Raw genomic sequence first — 17,036 nt, forward strand, 5'->3', positions numbered from 1 at the left:
GTTCGTAATAGTGCAATCCTTAAATAATGTTCTAAGCCGATAACCTTCCTTCTCCCAAAGGATTTACTTTCTTAGTCTTTCCTTTAGAGTGCAGAGAACAATCAAATTTTTATCACAGATTAAAGGAAATCTAGATAGGCTTTCAAAATAATCCAGAATGGCAATATATCTAAAACTGTAGGAAAAGGATGGATCCACAAATATAGCTAGTCTCACCTGGTCCAGTCTCTTCCCACCTGCATCCGTGATTCTTCCAACGTCCGACATCATTTCTATAATTTACAGTTTCCTGGTACTAACCGCCTCCTGTTCATTACAGGACATCCAATCTCTCTCCATCTCCATTCCCCACCAGGACAGTCAGAGGGCTCTCTGCTTCTTCCTTGAAAAAAGGCCCAACCAGTCCTCAGCCATCACCACTCTCCTCCGCCTGGCTGAACTGGGTTCTTGCATTGAACAACTTCTCCTTCAATTCCACTCACTTCCTCCAAATAAAAGGTGTTGCTATGGGTACATGCAAGGGTCCTAGTTATGACTGTCTTTTTGTGTGATATGTTGAACATTTCTTGTTCCAGTCCTACTCAGGCCCCCTCCCCCAACTCTTTTGCCAGTAAATTGATGACTTTATCGGTGCCGTTTCCTGCTCTCGCCCCGAACTGGAAAGCTTCATCAACTTTGCTTCCAATTTCCACCCTTCTCTCACCTTTACATGGTCTATCTCTGACACTTCCCTTCCTCAACTTCAGTGTCCTCCTCTCTGGGGATAGGCCGTCCATTAATATTCATTATAAGCCCACCAACTTCCACAGTTACCTTGACTGGACTTCCTCACACCCTGTTTCCTGTAAGGACTCCATCCCAGTCTCCCAGTTTCTCCATCTCCAACGCATCTGTTGTGATGATGCAACCTTCCACAACAGCGCTTCTGACATGTCTTCCTTTTCCCTCAACCAATGACTCTATCGCCCCCCACCCCCCACCCCACTGTGGTTGACAGGGCCCTCAACCATGTCCAACCCATTTCCCACACTTCTGCCCTCACCCCTTCCCCTCCCTCCCAGAACCGCGACAGAGTTCCCCTTCTCCTCACTTTCCACCCACCAGTCTCCACATCCAAAGGATCACCCTCTGCCATTTCCGCCACCTCCAGCGTTTGGCCACCACCAAACACATCTTCCCTTCCCCTCCCATCAGCATTCTAAAGGGATTGTTCCCTCCGCGACACCCTGATCCACTCCTCCATCACCCCGACACTGGTCCCTTTCCCACAGGACCTTCCCATGCAATTGCAGGAGGTGAATACCTGCCCTTTTACCTCCTCTCTCCTCACCATCCAAGGCCCCAAACACTCCTTCCAGATGAAGCAGCAATTTACTTGTACTTCCTTCAACCTAGCATACTGTATTTGCTGCTCACGATGCAGTTGCCTCCACATAGGGGAGACCAAACGTAGATTGGGTAACTGCTTTGCGGAACACCTCCACTCAGTCCGAAAGCATTACCCTGAGCTGCTGGTTGCTTGCCATTTCAACATAACACCCTGTCCTTGACTTGCTGCAGTGCTCCAGTGAACATCAATGCAAGCTCGAGGAGCAACACCTCATCTTTCGATTAGGCACACTACAGCCTTGTAGACACAACATTGAGTTCAACAATTTCAGAACATGACTGGCTTTTTAAAAATTTTATTTATTTTTTAACCATGTGCCTCTTTTTCATGTTGTGCTTTTGGACATGGCTGCTCATTATTCTGCCATTAACACTCTCTCTGGACTAATGCTTTGTCTTTCACAACAAGCATTAACATGCTATTTGTCTTTGTCCCATGACAGCTTTGTTATTTAATCTCTCCTGCCCTCTGCCCTATCACATACCATCCCTGTTGTTCTCTTCTTCACCACCACAACTACCACACCCAACTTCACTTGCTTGAAACCTAATACTTTTCTTACCTTTACCAGTTCTGATGAAAGGTCACAGATCTAAAATGTTAACTCTGTTTCTCTCTCCACTGATGCTGCCTGACCTGAGTATTTCCAGCACTTCTTGTTTTTGGTGCAGATTTCCAGCATCTGCAGTATTTTGCTTTTATATTAATATATTATACAACAGGAGTTATGAAAAGATTGTCAGGACAAACTGACTCATCAGACTCAGCTAGGATAAATCTTCTCCAAGCTCCTGAGACAACACACAATGTGACAACTTTTGGATGCTGACATTTTACTGAAAGAATCTGGAAGGTCAACAAATGTAATTTTTTGGGCTACAGGATTACTTTTCAGTTTTTGTTATTACTGGTAAACAACAAAATCATTTCTAGTTTACATATCCATAAACATGACCTCCCACGACTGTTGCAAATAAAATGATTATTTATGTAGCAATCTGTTGGAATGGCAAATTAGCAGCAATAAGTAGTTAATTAAAACCAATGTGTACTCCATTTCCAAACGTTGCATCATTTGCAAGCTTTGAAATTATGCCCTTTATGCTCTAGTCCAGGACACTGATGTACATCAAAAAGAGCAGGGGTCCCAATGCCAACTCCTTGGGAACACAATTGTCTTCTTCCCTCCAATGTCTTTACCTCCTTAAAAAAATGTACATTTTCCAAAATCCTTAATCCCTTTCACAATAAGAACAGAAATACTCAACAATTTATATTTCTATAATGCCTTTAACATAGAAAAACAAGACTAAGGGGCTTCGCAGAAGCGTAATCAAACAAAAACAAATGGCAAGGCTAAGGAGGAGCTAAAAGGTCATAGAGTCATACAGCACAGAAACAGGTCCTTCGGCTCATCGTGTCTGTGCCAGCCATACAGCACCCAACTATTCTAATCCCATATTCCTGCACTTGGCCTGTAGCCCTGTATGCTATGGCGTTTCAGTTGATCATCTAAATACTTGTTAAATGTTGTGAGGGTTCTTGCCTCTACCACCTCTTCAGGCAGTGCGTTCCAGATTCCAACCGCCCTCTGGGTTAAAAAATGTTTCCTCAAATCTCCCCTAAACCTCCTGCCCTTACCCTAAATCTATGCCCCCTGGTTATTGACCCCACCGCTAAGGGAAAACATTTCCTCCTATCTAATCTATCAATGCCCCTCATAATCTTGTACACCTCAATCATGTCCCCCCTCAGCCTTCTCTGCTCCAAGGAAAACAACCCTAGCCTTTTCAGTCTCTTCATAGCTGAAATGCTCCAGCCCAGGCAACATCCTGGTGAATCTCCTCTGCACCCTCTCTAGTGCAACCACATCCTTCCTATTAAGTGGTGACCAGAACTGGACACAATACTCCATCTATGGCCTAACTAGCGTTTTATACAGCTCCATCATAACCTCCCTGCTCTTACAGTCTATGCCTCAGCTAATAAAGGCAAGTATCCAATAGGCCTTCCTAACCACGTTATCTACCTGTGCTGCTGCCTTCAGTGATCTATGAACAAGTACACCAAGGTCCCTCTGACTTTGTACTTCCTAGGGTCCTACCATCCATTGTGTATTTCCTTGCCTTTGTTAGTCCTCCCAAAATGCATTACCTCACACTCCTCAGGATTAAATTCCATTTGCCACTGCTCTGCCCATCTTACCAGCCCATCTATATCGTCCTGTAATCTAAGGGTTTCCTCCTCACTATTTACAACACCACCAATTTTCGTGTCATCTGAGAACTTACTGATCATACCTCCTATATCCACATCTAAATCATTAACGTACACTACAAACAGCAAGGGTCCCAGCACCGATCCCTGTGGTGCACCACTGGTCACAGGCTTCCAATCGCAAAAACAGCTCTCGATCATCAGCCCTCTGCCTCCTGCCACAAAGCCAATTTTGGATCCAAATTGCCTTGGTCCCATGCGGGACCTTATCAAAAGCCTTGCTGAAATCCATGTATACCACATCTATTGCTTTACCCTCATCTACACATCTAGTCACCTCCTCGAAAAATTCAATCAAGTTAGTTAAACATGATCTCCCCCTGACAAAGCCATGCTGACTATACCTGATTAATCCCTGCCTCTCCAAGTGGAGATTAATCCTGTCCCTCAGAATTTATTCCAATATTTTCCCAACCACTGATGTTAGACTCACTGACCTGTAAATACCTGGTTAATCCCTACTACCCTTCTTGAATAATGGTACCACATTTGCTGTCTTCCAGTCCTTGGGTACCTCTCCCGTGGCCAGAGAGGATTTGAAAATTTGTGTCAAAGCCCCTGCTATCTCCTCCTTTGCCTCACATAACAGCCTAGGATACATCTCATATGGGTCTGTGGATTTATTCACTTTTAAGCCAGCTAAAACAGCTAATATTTCCTCCCTTTCAATGCTAATATGTTCAAGTATATCACAATCTCCCTCTCTGATCTCTACACCTACATCGTCCTTCTCCATAGTGAACACCGATGAAAAGTAATCATTTAAAATCTCACCTATGTCCTCCGGCTCCACACAATGATTGCCACGTTGGTCCCTAATGGGATCTACTCTTTCCCTGGTTATCCTCTTACCCTTAATATACTTATAAAACGCCTTGGGGTTTCCTTTATCTTACCTGCCATTGCTTTTTCATGCCCCCTCTTTGCTTTCTTAATTACTTTAAGTGCCACCCTACACTTCCTAAACTGCTCTAGTGCCTCTGCTGTTTTCAGCGCTTGGGATCTGCCATAAGACTCCTTTTTTTTCCCTGATCCAATGTTCTATATCCCTTGACATCCAGGGTTCCCTTTCACACCTCAGAGATTTGCCTGCATTTCTGCTCCTCTATCACTTCCTGACTGTTTGGAGGCCTGTAGTAGACACCCAGCCAAGTGATTGCCCCCTTTTTGTTTTTAAGTTCTACCCAAATGGCCTCATTTGAGGAACCTTCTAAGATGTCACCCCTCTTTACTGCAGTAATTGACTTCTTGATCAACAGTGCAATGCCACCTCCTCTTTTATCCCCTCTCTTGTCGCGCCTGAAGACTCTATACTCTGGAATATTGAGCTGCCAGTCCTGTCCCTCCCTCAACCATATCTCTGTGATAGCAATATTATCCCATGTGCTAAGCAATGCCCTCAATTCCTCTTCCTTACTAGTAAGACTCCTTGCATTGAAATAGATGCAATCCAACCTTGCATTTTTCCCTTGTGCCTTACCAGGTCTATATTTGCTCTGCCTTCTAGGCAGACTCACTTTCTGTTCTATATTACCCCTTACTGTACCTCCACTCTGTATCCCATCCCCCTGGTAAATTAGTTTAAAATCCCCCTCCCAGCAGAACTAGCAAACCTCCCAGCAAAGATGCTTGTCCCATTCCGGTTCAGGTGCAACCCATCCAACTTGTACAGGTCCCAACTTTGCCAGAAACAGACCCAGTGGTCCAGGAAACTAAAGCCCTCCCTCCTGCACCATCTCCTCAGCCGTGCATTCATCTGCTCTATCCTATTTCTAAACTCACTAGCATGTGGCACCGGCAGTAATCCAGAGATTACAACCTTTGAGGTTCTGATTTTTAATCTGCTACCTAGCTCCCTAAATTCTTGTTGCAGTTCCTCATCCCTTTTTCTACCTATGTCGTTGGTACCAATGTGCACCACGACCTCTGGGTGCTCACCCTCCCCCTTCAGAATGTCCTGCATCCGCTCCGTGACATCCTTGACCCTAGCACCAGGGTGGCAACATACCATCGTGGAGTCACGTTTGTGGCCACAGAAACGCCCATCTGTATCCCTTACGATAGAATCCCCTATCACTATAGCTCTCCCACTCCCTTTTCACCCCTGCTGTGCTGCAGAGCCATCCTTGGTGCCACGGACCAGGCTGTTGCTGCTTTCCCCTGGGAGGTCATCCCCCCAACAGTATCCAAAGCGGTATATCTGTTTGAGAGGGGGGATGGCCACAGGGGACTGCTGTACTACCTGCCTGCGCCTACTACTCCACCTGATGGTCACCCATCACTTTTCTGCCTGTGCTGCCATTTCCTGTGGTGTGACCACCTCTCTAAACGTGCTATCCACGACGTCCTCAGCATCATGGATGCTCCACAGTGAATCCACCCACAGCTCTAGCTCCGTAATGCGGGCAGTCAGTAGCTGCAGATGGATACACTTCCTGCACACATGGTTGTCAGGTACACTGGAAGCATCCCTGATTTCCCACATAGTGCAGGAGGACATGAGGGGACATCTGATGAATTGTTGCAAAAAGAATACTTCTGGTCATCTTTCTCATTTGTAACCTTGTATCTCGACCATCTTTTGCTGTCACATTTATTAGTATAGATCAAGTAGCTCATAGCTCCATTTTCTAAACTGTCCCATTCCTCCTAGCTGGGCAGTAAGTGGACACACTAATTACCACAAAAATATTAAGTGCCTTAATGTCTACATGTGAGGACATTGCCCCCTAAATGTTCAGCAGTCTTTTACTAACAAGACATGTAATCTCTAATTTCAACTTCTAGCACACATAAGACCGTTTGTGCAATAGGTGGTTTTGCGATAGGGGAGTTTCATCATTTAAGGAAAAATTTAAGGATTCCCCTCATGCTTTATTTTGATTTTTTTTAATCATCAAGAGCCAACGCCGATGACATCATGGTACAGACCCATCTTGGAGTAGTTACTAATCTCATAAGACATTAAGGGAACCAATTTAAAATGACCTGGTATTAACTCCAGCTGCTTCAGAAATCTAGCAGTTTTAATTGCATTGTAATTCACTTCTCAGAAAGCCAGGCTTCCCTACAAGCATTCAGTGCACACTCAAAACTGAGCAGAAAAAGATTTCTCCATGCCAGGCTTATTCTTATAAAAATCCAGATGGAACAGATAAACAAAAGAAGTGTGGGGTTTTTTTTAAAACTACCCAGTTATGATGCTAGAATCTCAAATATGCTGTGCTGTTGAGTTAGCATATAATTTCAAACTGGTATTTTTCCACATATTTCATTACAGAGAAACACAGCCTGCGTGGGGAAGAGGAGGAGGGCTGCCCTCAAGTTAGTTATTTTGACCAAGAATATAATGAAACTCTCCCTTTAAACTAAAAATCACACTAAAATATATGTATGCTTCAGGCAAGTAAATAAAATGGGCATATTTTAAGGTAAGTTTTGCATGGGCTAATAGCTTAAACACAGTATACAGACTAAGGTCTATACATCCCACCTTTGCTCATTCATCCCAAAAGAGCAGTCCCTTTATTAACAGGATCCAGCTATTAAACTATTCAAAATGTTATGCCTCCAGTACCCTAACAAATATCCACTCCTTATTTGAAGAACTTTAATAGTCTTAATTAATGCCCCCTTTGCTCTCCTGACACAGGTTAATTTGAAATAATCGGACTGATTTTAACACGTCCCCTCCCACCCCACCACCCCCCCCCGCCCCCCAGGTGGGAGAGGTACATGCAGGGATGATGGGTTAAAGACCGATATCTGACTGCCCTCAGACCTTCCCTGTAGCATTCCCAACCCACCATTTACGTGACCTGCTATTGGCTGCATGCCAGACATCCAACCAGGCAAAAAGGATCCTAATTAAAAGCTACACCAGGCTTCCACCAACACCCAATTGTCTGGAACCAGTGGCTGCCACCGCATCAGCAGGCTTGCTTTCAATGTCTTGCTTTTGTCTTGGTAACCACAAACTGGATACTCTGGTAAAAACCTGATTTAGCCATGGCATTAACCACAGCAGTGCAGAATTTAAAGTTCAACTTGCACCCTATTGTTCTTGCAATATAATTCAACATTTGATTTACTTTGCTGAATGTTGTCTTGCAGTGACTGGGCATGCTATGTCTGCTAACATTCCTCAATCACATTCAATTTCATCCATTTCTATTTAGATACCATTCACTGAGCACTGATATCATCCAGCTTTCTGTTAACCCCATCCGCCCCACCCCTACTGGCTGCAATTCTTATACCTGCCTGCACTAAATTTCATCTAGCACTATTTCACCCACATACTCTCCATGGTGGTCACTGGCTACTTTCTCAGATTCAACTTCCTCCATCAAATGGTAACGTTTGAGAGCTTCTGATTCAATGCTAGTTATATAAATTGGGAATGGTACAGGCCGCAACAATGACTCCAGATGCACCAGAGACAGCACTGACATGCTGACATCACTCCCTGATAACTAAATACTGCTTCCTATCCTTGAGGTGATCTCTTATTCAGACCTTGAAATTGCACCCTTTTGAAGCTCAAGTGGCAAACATTTGGTGTCAAAAATATTTAGAAACTTTAGGTACACCATGTTGTAGTATTTTTTATAGCACTTGCAATGTCATTTCCTCAGTCATAGAGTTGATCAGAAGTACACTTATTTTAAGCTAACTGCTTTTTGGCCACTTCACTGTAACTTCAGGACAACTGAAAGTGGAATGAGACAAAAATCAGGAAAAATTCAATGAAATTAAAGTTCAAAATAAATAGATGGTTTTACCCCCGCCACCCCCTCCCCACACCCCGTTTAAAACAAAAAGTCAAATTAAGCAGATTATACATTTTACAATGCAACTGGTGAAAAAATACTTTGGGGAGAAGGGCATTGTTCTGAAAGGATGACTTTTTCTTCCAAGTTCAGCAAATAAAAAAATCCACTTCCTCAGTTTAATCATGGCAATTTCAGATGACTTTTTATTCCAACAAAAACATTAATACTGCAGAAACATATTTTTCAAAATGCCTTCTGCCTGAAGGTTTGTTCAGACATGGCAAAAGTAACAATACCAGGTACTGTGATTTGAGAAAAAATTATATAAAATCGGCCTCAGTATATGCTGGAATGTACCACATATTAAAAATAAAATCTTAAGTACTGCACCTATAAAAGTGTTTACTTGTAAACTTAATTGCACATCTAACAGTTCTGACTACTTTTTATCAGGGGGTGAGAGAGCATGGAACAGTAAACGAAGTGGATTGGAAAACTTTTGTTTGGTGAATATGGATACCAAAATTCTCTCCTTCAACTGTTACTTTACACAAAATGTTAAAGTCATTATGTACCTATTGTACATCTGGGAATCAGTGCACAAATGTGCACCAAAATCATGAAATCCTTCAGATTTCAATAAAGTTTGTGTTAACGTATTCAGTAAAAACAAAATACTGATTTTACGAAACACATGGACTCTGTTATAGACATTGACACAACAGATGTTTGAGAAGCACAGAAGCAAGGCCATAATCCTACGTACCATTTTCAGGGATGTTAGCGGAAAGACCTGGTTCATTGGGTGGCTCCAAGCTATCCAGTAGTTGGTTCACCTTATTCCGAAGTTCTATGAGTTCCCGGCGAAGATATTTAACTTGATTAGACTCCAACGGTCGAGGCTGTCCATTTACTATTTCAAAAATAAACAAAAATGGCTCACTCAATTTTCAACAGTACCACACATCAGTTATGACAAAAAAAGGCTTATCTGATATAGGCAAACAGTATATTTGTTGATAGTTCAGCTTTTGTGATTTGAACATGATTATAATGTGTCATACAATAATAGATCGCTCAGGATCTCAAGATTACCATTTATAAATATGCAAGCACATTCTAAGTAGTGGGAGCATGACGACGTAAACTGTAATTTGCTATACACTCTGGAATGGCCCTGCAAACAGCAACACTCCCCCTAAGACCCTGCTCCTATTTTACATTATAGGCAGCTATCCAAAGGATATCGCCATTGCTGGAAATGCTTTTTTAAAAAAAATTAAATAGTAAAAGGAATAATATGTTCGCAAGTCAACAACTGCAGAACATAGAATACTGAAGAGACAGTGGCACATCTAGCTTTAGGATGGGCAGAAATCTGATGATCTCATGCCTCTACCATCAGGTTCATGATTACCAATGTGAAAACTAGTACAACTAGGTGACTCTCTCACCAGTACTGACAATGCCATCATTTGTGATTCAAGAAGAAAATAGTATTGCAGGCATTCCTAACTTCACAAAAAAGTGTTTTAGGTGACTTAGCTCTTTTTAAGGGCAGGGATAAAGGTTCAGGGAAAAAGGCAATTTCCCTCTTTTCTCCACCTTGAAGGAAGGCAACTGAGATAAATGCAAAATAATATTCATATTTCTTCCTTCGTTACAAAAGCAAAACATCACAAAACTCATATTCCAAACAAAAAAAAAGCAGGGATATGACATACTAATGTACCCGTAATTCAGGTTATAGAATAACATAATTAAGCATCAACTAAATTGACCATTAATTCCAATAACACTCCGAAAACAAACTATTTACATTTGGAAGTTGAGAATGTTGAATGAGAGAAAATGATGGTGAGCATACCAGAAAAATTCCTATATCTAAATATCCTATTTCCTTTTAAACAACAGCCACATATCATCCATTATTTTTGCCATTTTCGTGGCAATTCTATCATTTCAAATCCTGTTCGGAAACCCAAATTGGTTACTTAAAATACTGAGCACATATTTTGTTCGGAAATGCATCACTACCAAATTGGAAACAGAACCAAAAATAAAACTCTTCTGCTGTGGTACTCAAGGGGTTTCTGAAATGCACATGGATATGTATGGTGGCACAGTGGTTAGCACCGCAGCCTCACAGCTCCAGGGACCCGGGTTCAATTCTGGGTACTGCCTGTGCGGAGTTTGCAAGTTCTCCCTGTGACCACATGGGTTTTCGCCGGGTGCTCCGGTTTCCTCCCACAGCCAAAGACTTGCAGATGATAGGTAAATTGGCCACTGTAAATTGCCCCTAGTGTAGGTAAGTGGTAGGGTTAGTATAAATGGGTGGTTGTTGGTCGGCACAGACTCAGTGGGCCAAAGGGCCTGTTTCAGTGCTGTATCTCTAAATAAATAAAAATATTCCTAGATAGAAGTGATCATTTACTGTGATTATGACAATTACATTGAATTACACAAAACACTTCGCACATGGAATTCTTGGAAGGATTCATCAGCACATTCTTAATCTTAAAAAATGCCTTTCACAGAATGCTTCATATAGGTCAAGCGACTTTCCACAGGAGAGTACCTAATTAAATTCTCAAGTCAAATTATGCAATACGATTGCAGAATGAAAACACAGATTTTTTAGACGATGCAACAAAAGCACTGATATATACAGAAAAGAACTGACGAAATAACAAGCAATACATATCGTCCATGGCAATATAGTACACTTGCCCACGTGTCACAGTACCCAATTCTCTACCACAACTTTGGCCGCACATATGTGTAATCATTGTAATTCATTCTGACCTGGGAAATCCACAGATTTTGAATTAATTGTAACATATTAGACTTGACTATGCAACCCTGTCTAAAATCCGATTATGTTGGCCCATGGCACTAGCCTGTGCAAGCAACCTAAGAAGATGGGTCATTAAGAGGTTTGCAATGGGAGTTCCTCTCCCTAATTATGAGATATTACTGGCACATGAAAAGCTGGTCCAGAAAGTTTAGCCTCAGGCACTCTTTTAACTGAAGAGCGAGAATTCTGATGAAGCAGCAGCTCTTAAAGAGTTGCAGCTTGCATTAAAGAGCAAGTTGTAGTGGTTACAGAAAAGTGGACTAACTGTTCACAATGGCACAGCAGAGATATGGGTAATATTGTTCCCTTTGATACTGATGGCCTTATTTGGGCATGAAGTCCACACTCTAATTAAATCACAGATGCAAGCTGCATGGCAGGAAATTGCTGAGAAAATCAATGCTGTGAAATTCAATGAAATCACGTGAAATTTCTTAACAAGCAGGGCCAATATTACAGGTGGGCAGCATGGGCCACCACCCAGGGTGCCATAATCTGAGCGGCAGCTGGAGGTGCGCTTGGTGCGAGCCAGGAGGTTGGGATGGAGTCTGACCGCTACATGTGTAGCGCAGAGTGGGCTGGTTGTCTCACCAAGGAGGAAAGCACGTATGCAGGGGTACTGAAAACAGCACAAAGATGTGGAGAATGATTTACGAGTTTCATTGTCAACATCACACCAATGATAGACAGCGAGACACGCATCTCACTGATATCCGGTTTTCTTAAAAGTATTAAAACACTCGATACATGCAGCACTTTCATATTATGACAATATATAGTACATTTTAGATGGAGGGATCTGTGATTACCAATTCATTTGAAAAGGGGTCTTTTAACCAAAAAAGTTAGAACTGCTGGCCGAGAAGAACCCTGCTGCCTTAGTAACGTAATGCCATGGTGAACAGAACAGCAATGTGACTCATCTCTAGTCCTAAAGATCATGTAAGTCAGACTGCAGCAGATGGTGTATTTCACTAAATTTGCAGTGAAGCAAACAACAACTTGCATTTATATAAATGTTTTTAATGTAACAAAACATCCCAAAGTGCTTCACAAGAGCGCCATAAAGCAAAATTTGACACTAAGCCACATAAGGCAATATTAGGGCAAATGGCGAAAAACTTGGCCAAAGAGGCAAGACTTAAGGAGTGTCTTAAAGGAGGAAAGAGAAGTAGACAGCCAGAGAGGTTTATTTAGGAAGGGAATTCCAGGGCTTAGGGACTTGCCAGCTGAAGGCACATCCACCAATGGTAGAATAATTAAAATCAGGAATGCTCAAGAGGCCAGAATTAGAGGAGCACAGATGACTTGGAGGGTTGTGGGGCCGGAGGAGATTACAGACAGAGGGAGGAGGCCAGGCCATGGAGCGAATTGAAAAGAATGAGAATTTTAAAATTGGGGTTTTGCTTAACCAGGAGCCAATGCAGGTCAGCAAGCACAGGAGTGATGGGCGAACAGGACTTGGTTTGACTAAGGACACGGGGAGTAGTTTTGGATAACCTTAAGTTTATGGAGGGTAGAATGTGGGAGGTCAGCCAGGAGTACATTGGAATACGAACATACGAATTATGAGGAGGAGTAGGCCACTTAGCCCTTCGAGCCTGCTCCGCCATTCAATAAATTCATGGCTGAACTGATTACTCCACATTTCCAACTACCCACGATAACCTTCCAACCCCCTTGCTTATCAAGAATCTAGCTACGTCTGCCTCAAAAATATTCAAAGACTCTGCTTCCACCCTCTTTTGAGAAAGAGAAATCCGATGACTCACGACCCTCAGAAAAAAATTTCTCCTCATCTCTGTCTTAAATGGGTGGCCCCTTATTTTTAAATAGTGACCCTAGTTCTAGATTCTCCCACAAGGGGAAACATCCTTTCCACCCTGTCAAGACCCCTCAGAATCTTATATGTTTCAATCAAGTTGCCTCTTATTCTTCTAAATTCCAGCGGATACAAGCCTAGTCTGTCCAATCTTTCCTCGTAAGACAGCCTACCCATTCCAGGTATTAGTCTAGTAAACCTTCTCTGTACTGCCTCCAATGCATTTACATCCTTCCTTAAATAAGGAGACCAATACTGTACACAGTACTCCAGATGTGGTCTCACCAATGCCCTGTATAGCTGAAGTATAACCTCCCTACTTTTGTATTCAATTCCCCTTACGATAAATGATAACATTCTATTAGATTTCCTAATTACATGCTGTACCTGCATACTAACCTTTTGCAATTCATGCACTAGGACACCCAGATCCCTCTGCATCTCAGAGCTCTGCAATCTCTCATCATTTAGATTATATGCTTCTTTTGTATTCTTCCTGAAGTGGACAATTTCACACTTTCCCACATTATACTCCATTTGCCAGGTCATTGCCCACTCACTTAACCTATCTATATCCCTTTGTAGCCCCCATATGTCCTATTCACAAGTTACTTTCCTACCTATTCTTGTGTCAACAGCAAATTTAGCAACCATACCTTCAGTCCATTCATCGAAGTCATTTATATAAATTGTAAAAAGTTGAGGCCCCAGCACAGATCCCTGTGGCACACCACTTGTTACATCTTGCCAACCAGAAAATGATCCAGTTATGCCTATTCTCTGTTTCCTGTTAGCTAGCCAATCTTCTATCCATGGCAGTATGTTACCTCCTACACCATGAGCTTTTATTTTCTGCAATAAGCTTTGATGTGGCACCTTATCAAATGCCTTCTGGAAATCTAAGTACAATACATCCACCGGTTCCCCTTTATCCACAGCACATGTAACTTCCTCAAAGAACTCCAATAAATTGGTTAAACATGATTTCTCTTTCACAAAACCATGTTAACACTGCCTGATTACCTTGAATTTTTCTAAATGCCTTTAATAATAGCTTCTAACATTTTCCCTAAGACAGATGTTAAGCTAACTGGCCTGTAGTTTCCTGCTTTCTGTTTCCCTCCCTTTTTGAATAAAGGAGTTACTCAATACTCAAGCCTCTAGGTAACAAAGGCATGGATGGACATTTCAACAGCAGATGAGCTGAAGTCGGGGCAAAACCAGGCGATGCTATGGAGGTGGAAACAGGCGGCCTTAGTGATGGCATTGAAAGTCAGTCGGAAGCTCATTTTGGGATCAAATACGAGTCCAAGGTTGCGAGCAGTCTGGTTCGGTCTCAGGCAGTTGCCAAGGGATGAGTCAGTGGCTAGGGAACTGAAGACAATGGCTTCAGTCTTCCCTATTAAATGCTGAAGGACTTTGGAGGAAAAGGAAGTTGGCAATGGGATGGTATGTTGCAAGGAGAATGGGGTTAAGGGATGTTGTTTTGAGGAGAGAGGTGATGACAGCAGATTTGAAGCAGAGGCATAGTACCTTAAATTGATGATGACTAGTCTCCTAAGACATGCTGGTAGCACTGGTGGGGTCTGGTAAATGCAGAACCACACATACATGTTTTTATGTCTGAAGAGGATGTCCCATCATAAAATGATCCTCTTTATCCAAGATTTGACAGTCAGTTGCATCCTCCTAACCTTAAATGCCTCTCGTAACTGCTGGAGAAATTGCCAATGTTACAGAGTCATAGAGTTACACAGCACAGAAACAGGCCCTTCGGCCCATCGTGTCTGTGCTGGCAATCAAGCACCTGACTGTTATAATCCTATTATGAGTGCTTCTATTTTTTTAAATGTTTTTAAGGATTCATATTTAAATTGTGGAAATGGATTTATTTGACAGTCTGAAGAAATGCTGGACTTTTAGTTTTTTTCTTCACTGGGGTCACTGAAAGGACAATTGACTGGAAGGATCAAGGAGTGCTAAAAACAACCTTTACTGGAGATCATCTGCCTTAAGATGAATGAACAGGAACCTTGGACGAAGGGGAGAGGTTTACAGAAAAGCCACATGTCAAGGTTTATGGAGGTCAGGAGGTTGACTTTCTGTTTGGGGTTTGGGCGTTGTTTTCAGTTCAGTTGGGATGTGAACTGTTTTGAAGACGACTAAAGATCAGCCTGCCAAGGAAAATACACAACTTTTTCCTCATGTCACTGAAAAACCCCTGCGTATTCAGTGTGATCACCGAAACTCTTGATGCCACATTTCTCCTGAGAAGTTGGAAACAACCTGCCAGATTAATTCTCGACACTGCCTAAAAAGAACTGCTCCAGAAAAGATCCCAGTGACCCGTCTGTGTACTCGGGTGCCAGACCAAAAGGGACAACTGACATCTTTCCATATTTTCTTTATTTCTCTTCAAGAATTAGCAAGTATTTGGACAAAGTATATTTTTTGTAACAGAGCTCTGCAGAGAGAATTGTTTTATTCTTTTCAGTGTGTGCGTAAGCTTGTATGTGGGGGATTTAAAAGAGGAACTTTCATATTTCAATCTGTGTGTTAATGCTTTGCATCGGTGCTGGATAAGTCTTGTTTTTATAATAAACTGGCAATTTTGTTTATTAAAGAAACCTGGTTGGTGTATTTCATTCCAGGATAAAGATTGATCGTTTCGGTAACTGGGTAAAGATTTTAAAAATATATTTTGTGACCTGTGGAGAACTGGGACTAGAAAAGACAGTGCACTCCTCCCACCTCGGTCATAACAGCAATACAAATGCAAATGTAGCCCAGCCAAATGAGGACTGTGCAGAAAAAGGCTGCAGCAAAGAACCAACAAAACTTCACTTAATATTCAGTGCAGAGCTGAAAGCTCAGAGCAAAAATCTAGTAATTGAAAGACAACCCGAAAAACAATTTTGAAGAATCAAGCCTAACCTGCTCAGCACACATACCCAGCTTTTAACGGTTAAGAATAATCTTCAAGAAATTCAGCCTGGGGTCTTATTTGAATAATTTGGTCATTTAAATGAGGCCCACGCAGGCTTCGCAAATTTGCCTGGAAAAATTTGCTTTGTAACTTTTCCCTGCAGGATGTGTGTTAAGACTTGGATCATTTTAAGCTATCACACGAAAGCCTTCAACTTACTGAAGAATTAAACTTTATTCTCCACTATGGTAAATGTGCTTTTGGGGAACAGACTTTATTGACTTGTCCATCATTTACTTCTACAAAAAAACGTCAATAGCACGACTGTGTATGACATAAGGGGTTCCAGAGTCCGCTCCATCGAGCAGGATGAGACGTGCTCGCGTTACTTCTTCCAAAAGGTACACAGAGAGAGCTCTGTTATCAGCAGCCTGAAGGAAGAAGATGGCTCGGTAACGTCTTCGCAGTCCGACATAATAAGGATCAGCAAATCCTTTTATGCTGGGCTGTATGACACGAAGCCCACAGACAGCAGAGCCTCCCAGTCCTTCCTGACATCTATCACAGAGGTCTTAGATGACAGCAGGAGGGAGAGATTGGACAAGCCGCTAACTCTGGACAAGCTGACAAAGGCCGTCGAGTCCTTCGAGACGAGTAAAACTCCCGGGAGCGACGGCTTACCGGTCGAGTTGTACTCGGCCCTGTGGGACCGGGTCGGCCCGGACCTGCTGGAAGTATACGAGAGTATGCTCCTGGCCGGCAGCATGGCAGAATCCATGAGGAAAGGCATCATCACCCTCATTTACAAGCAGAAGGGGGATAGGGCAGAAATCAGCGGCCCATCTCACTGCTTAATGTTGACTACAAGATTCTGTCCAAAGTCATAGCCAGTCGAGTCAAATCTGCTCTGGAGTTGGTGATTCACCCCGATCAGACCTGTACTGTACCCGGCAGGAAGATCTCTGATAGTCTCGCGCTACTCAGGGATA

General features: G+C 42.5%; 1 protein-coding gene across 3 annotated transcripts in view; it reads right to left on the reverse strand.

Annotated features, from left to right (window-relative positions):
* Positions 1 to 17,036, reverse strand: part of tfg (trafficking from ER to golgi regulator) — a 220,933-nt gene that overhangs the window by 112,696 nt on the left and 91,201 nt on the right. For all 3 annotated transcript variants that reach the window (XM_068040975.1, XM_068040976.1, XM_068040974.1), the window contains exon 4: positions 9,209 to 9,355. In XM_068040975.1, the coding sequence (XP_067897076.1) occupies positions 9,209 to 9,355 (147 nt within the window). The remainder of the gene's footprint in view (positions 1 to 9,208; positions 9,356 to 17,036) is intronic.

This window comes from Heterodontus francisci, chromosome 10, assembly GCF_036365525.1.
Source record: "Heterodontus francisci isolate sHetFra1 chromosome 10, sHetFra1.hap1, whole genome shotgun sequence".
In the NCBI taxonomy this organism is placed as follows: domain Eukaryota; kingdom Metazoa; phylum Chordata; class Chondrichthyes; order Heterodontiformes; family Heterodontidae; genus Heterodontus; species Heterodontus francisci.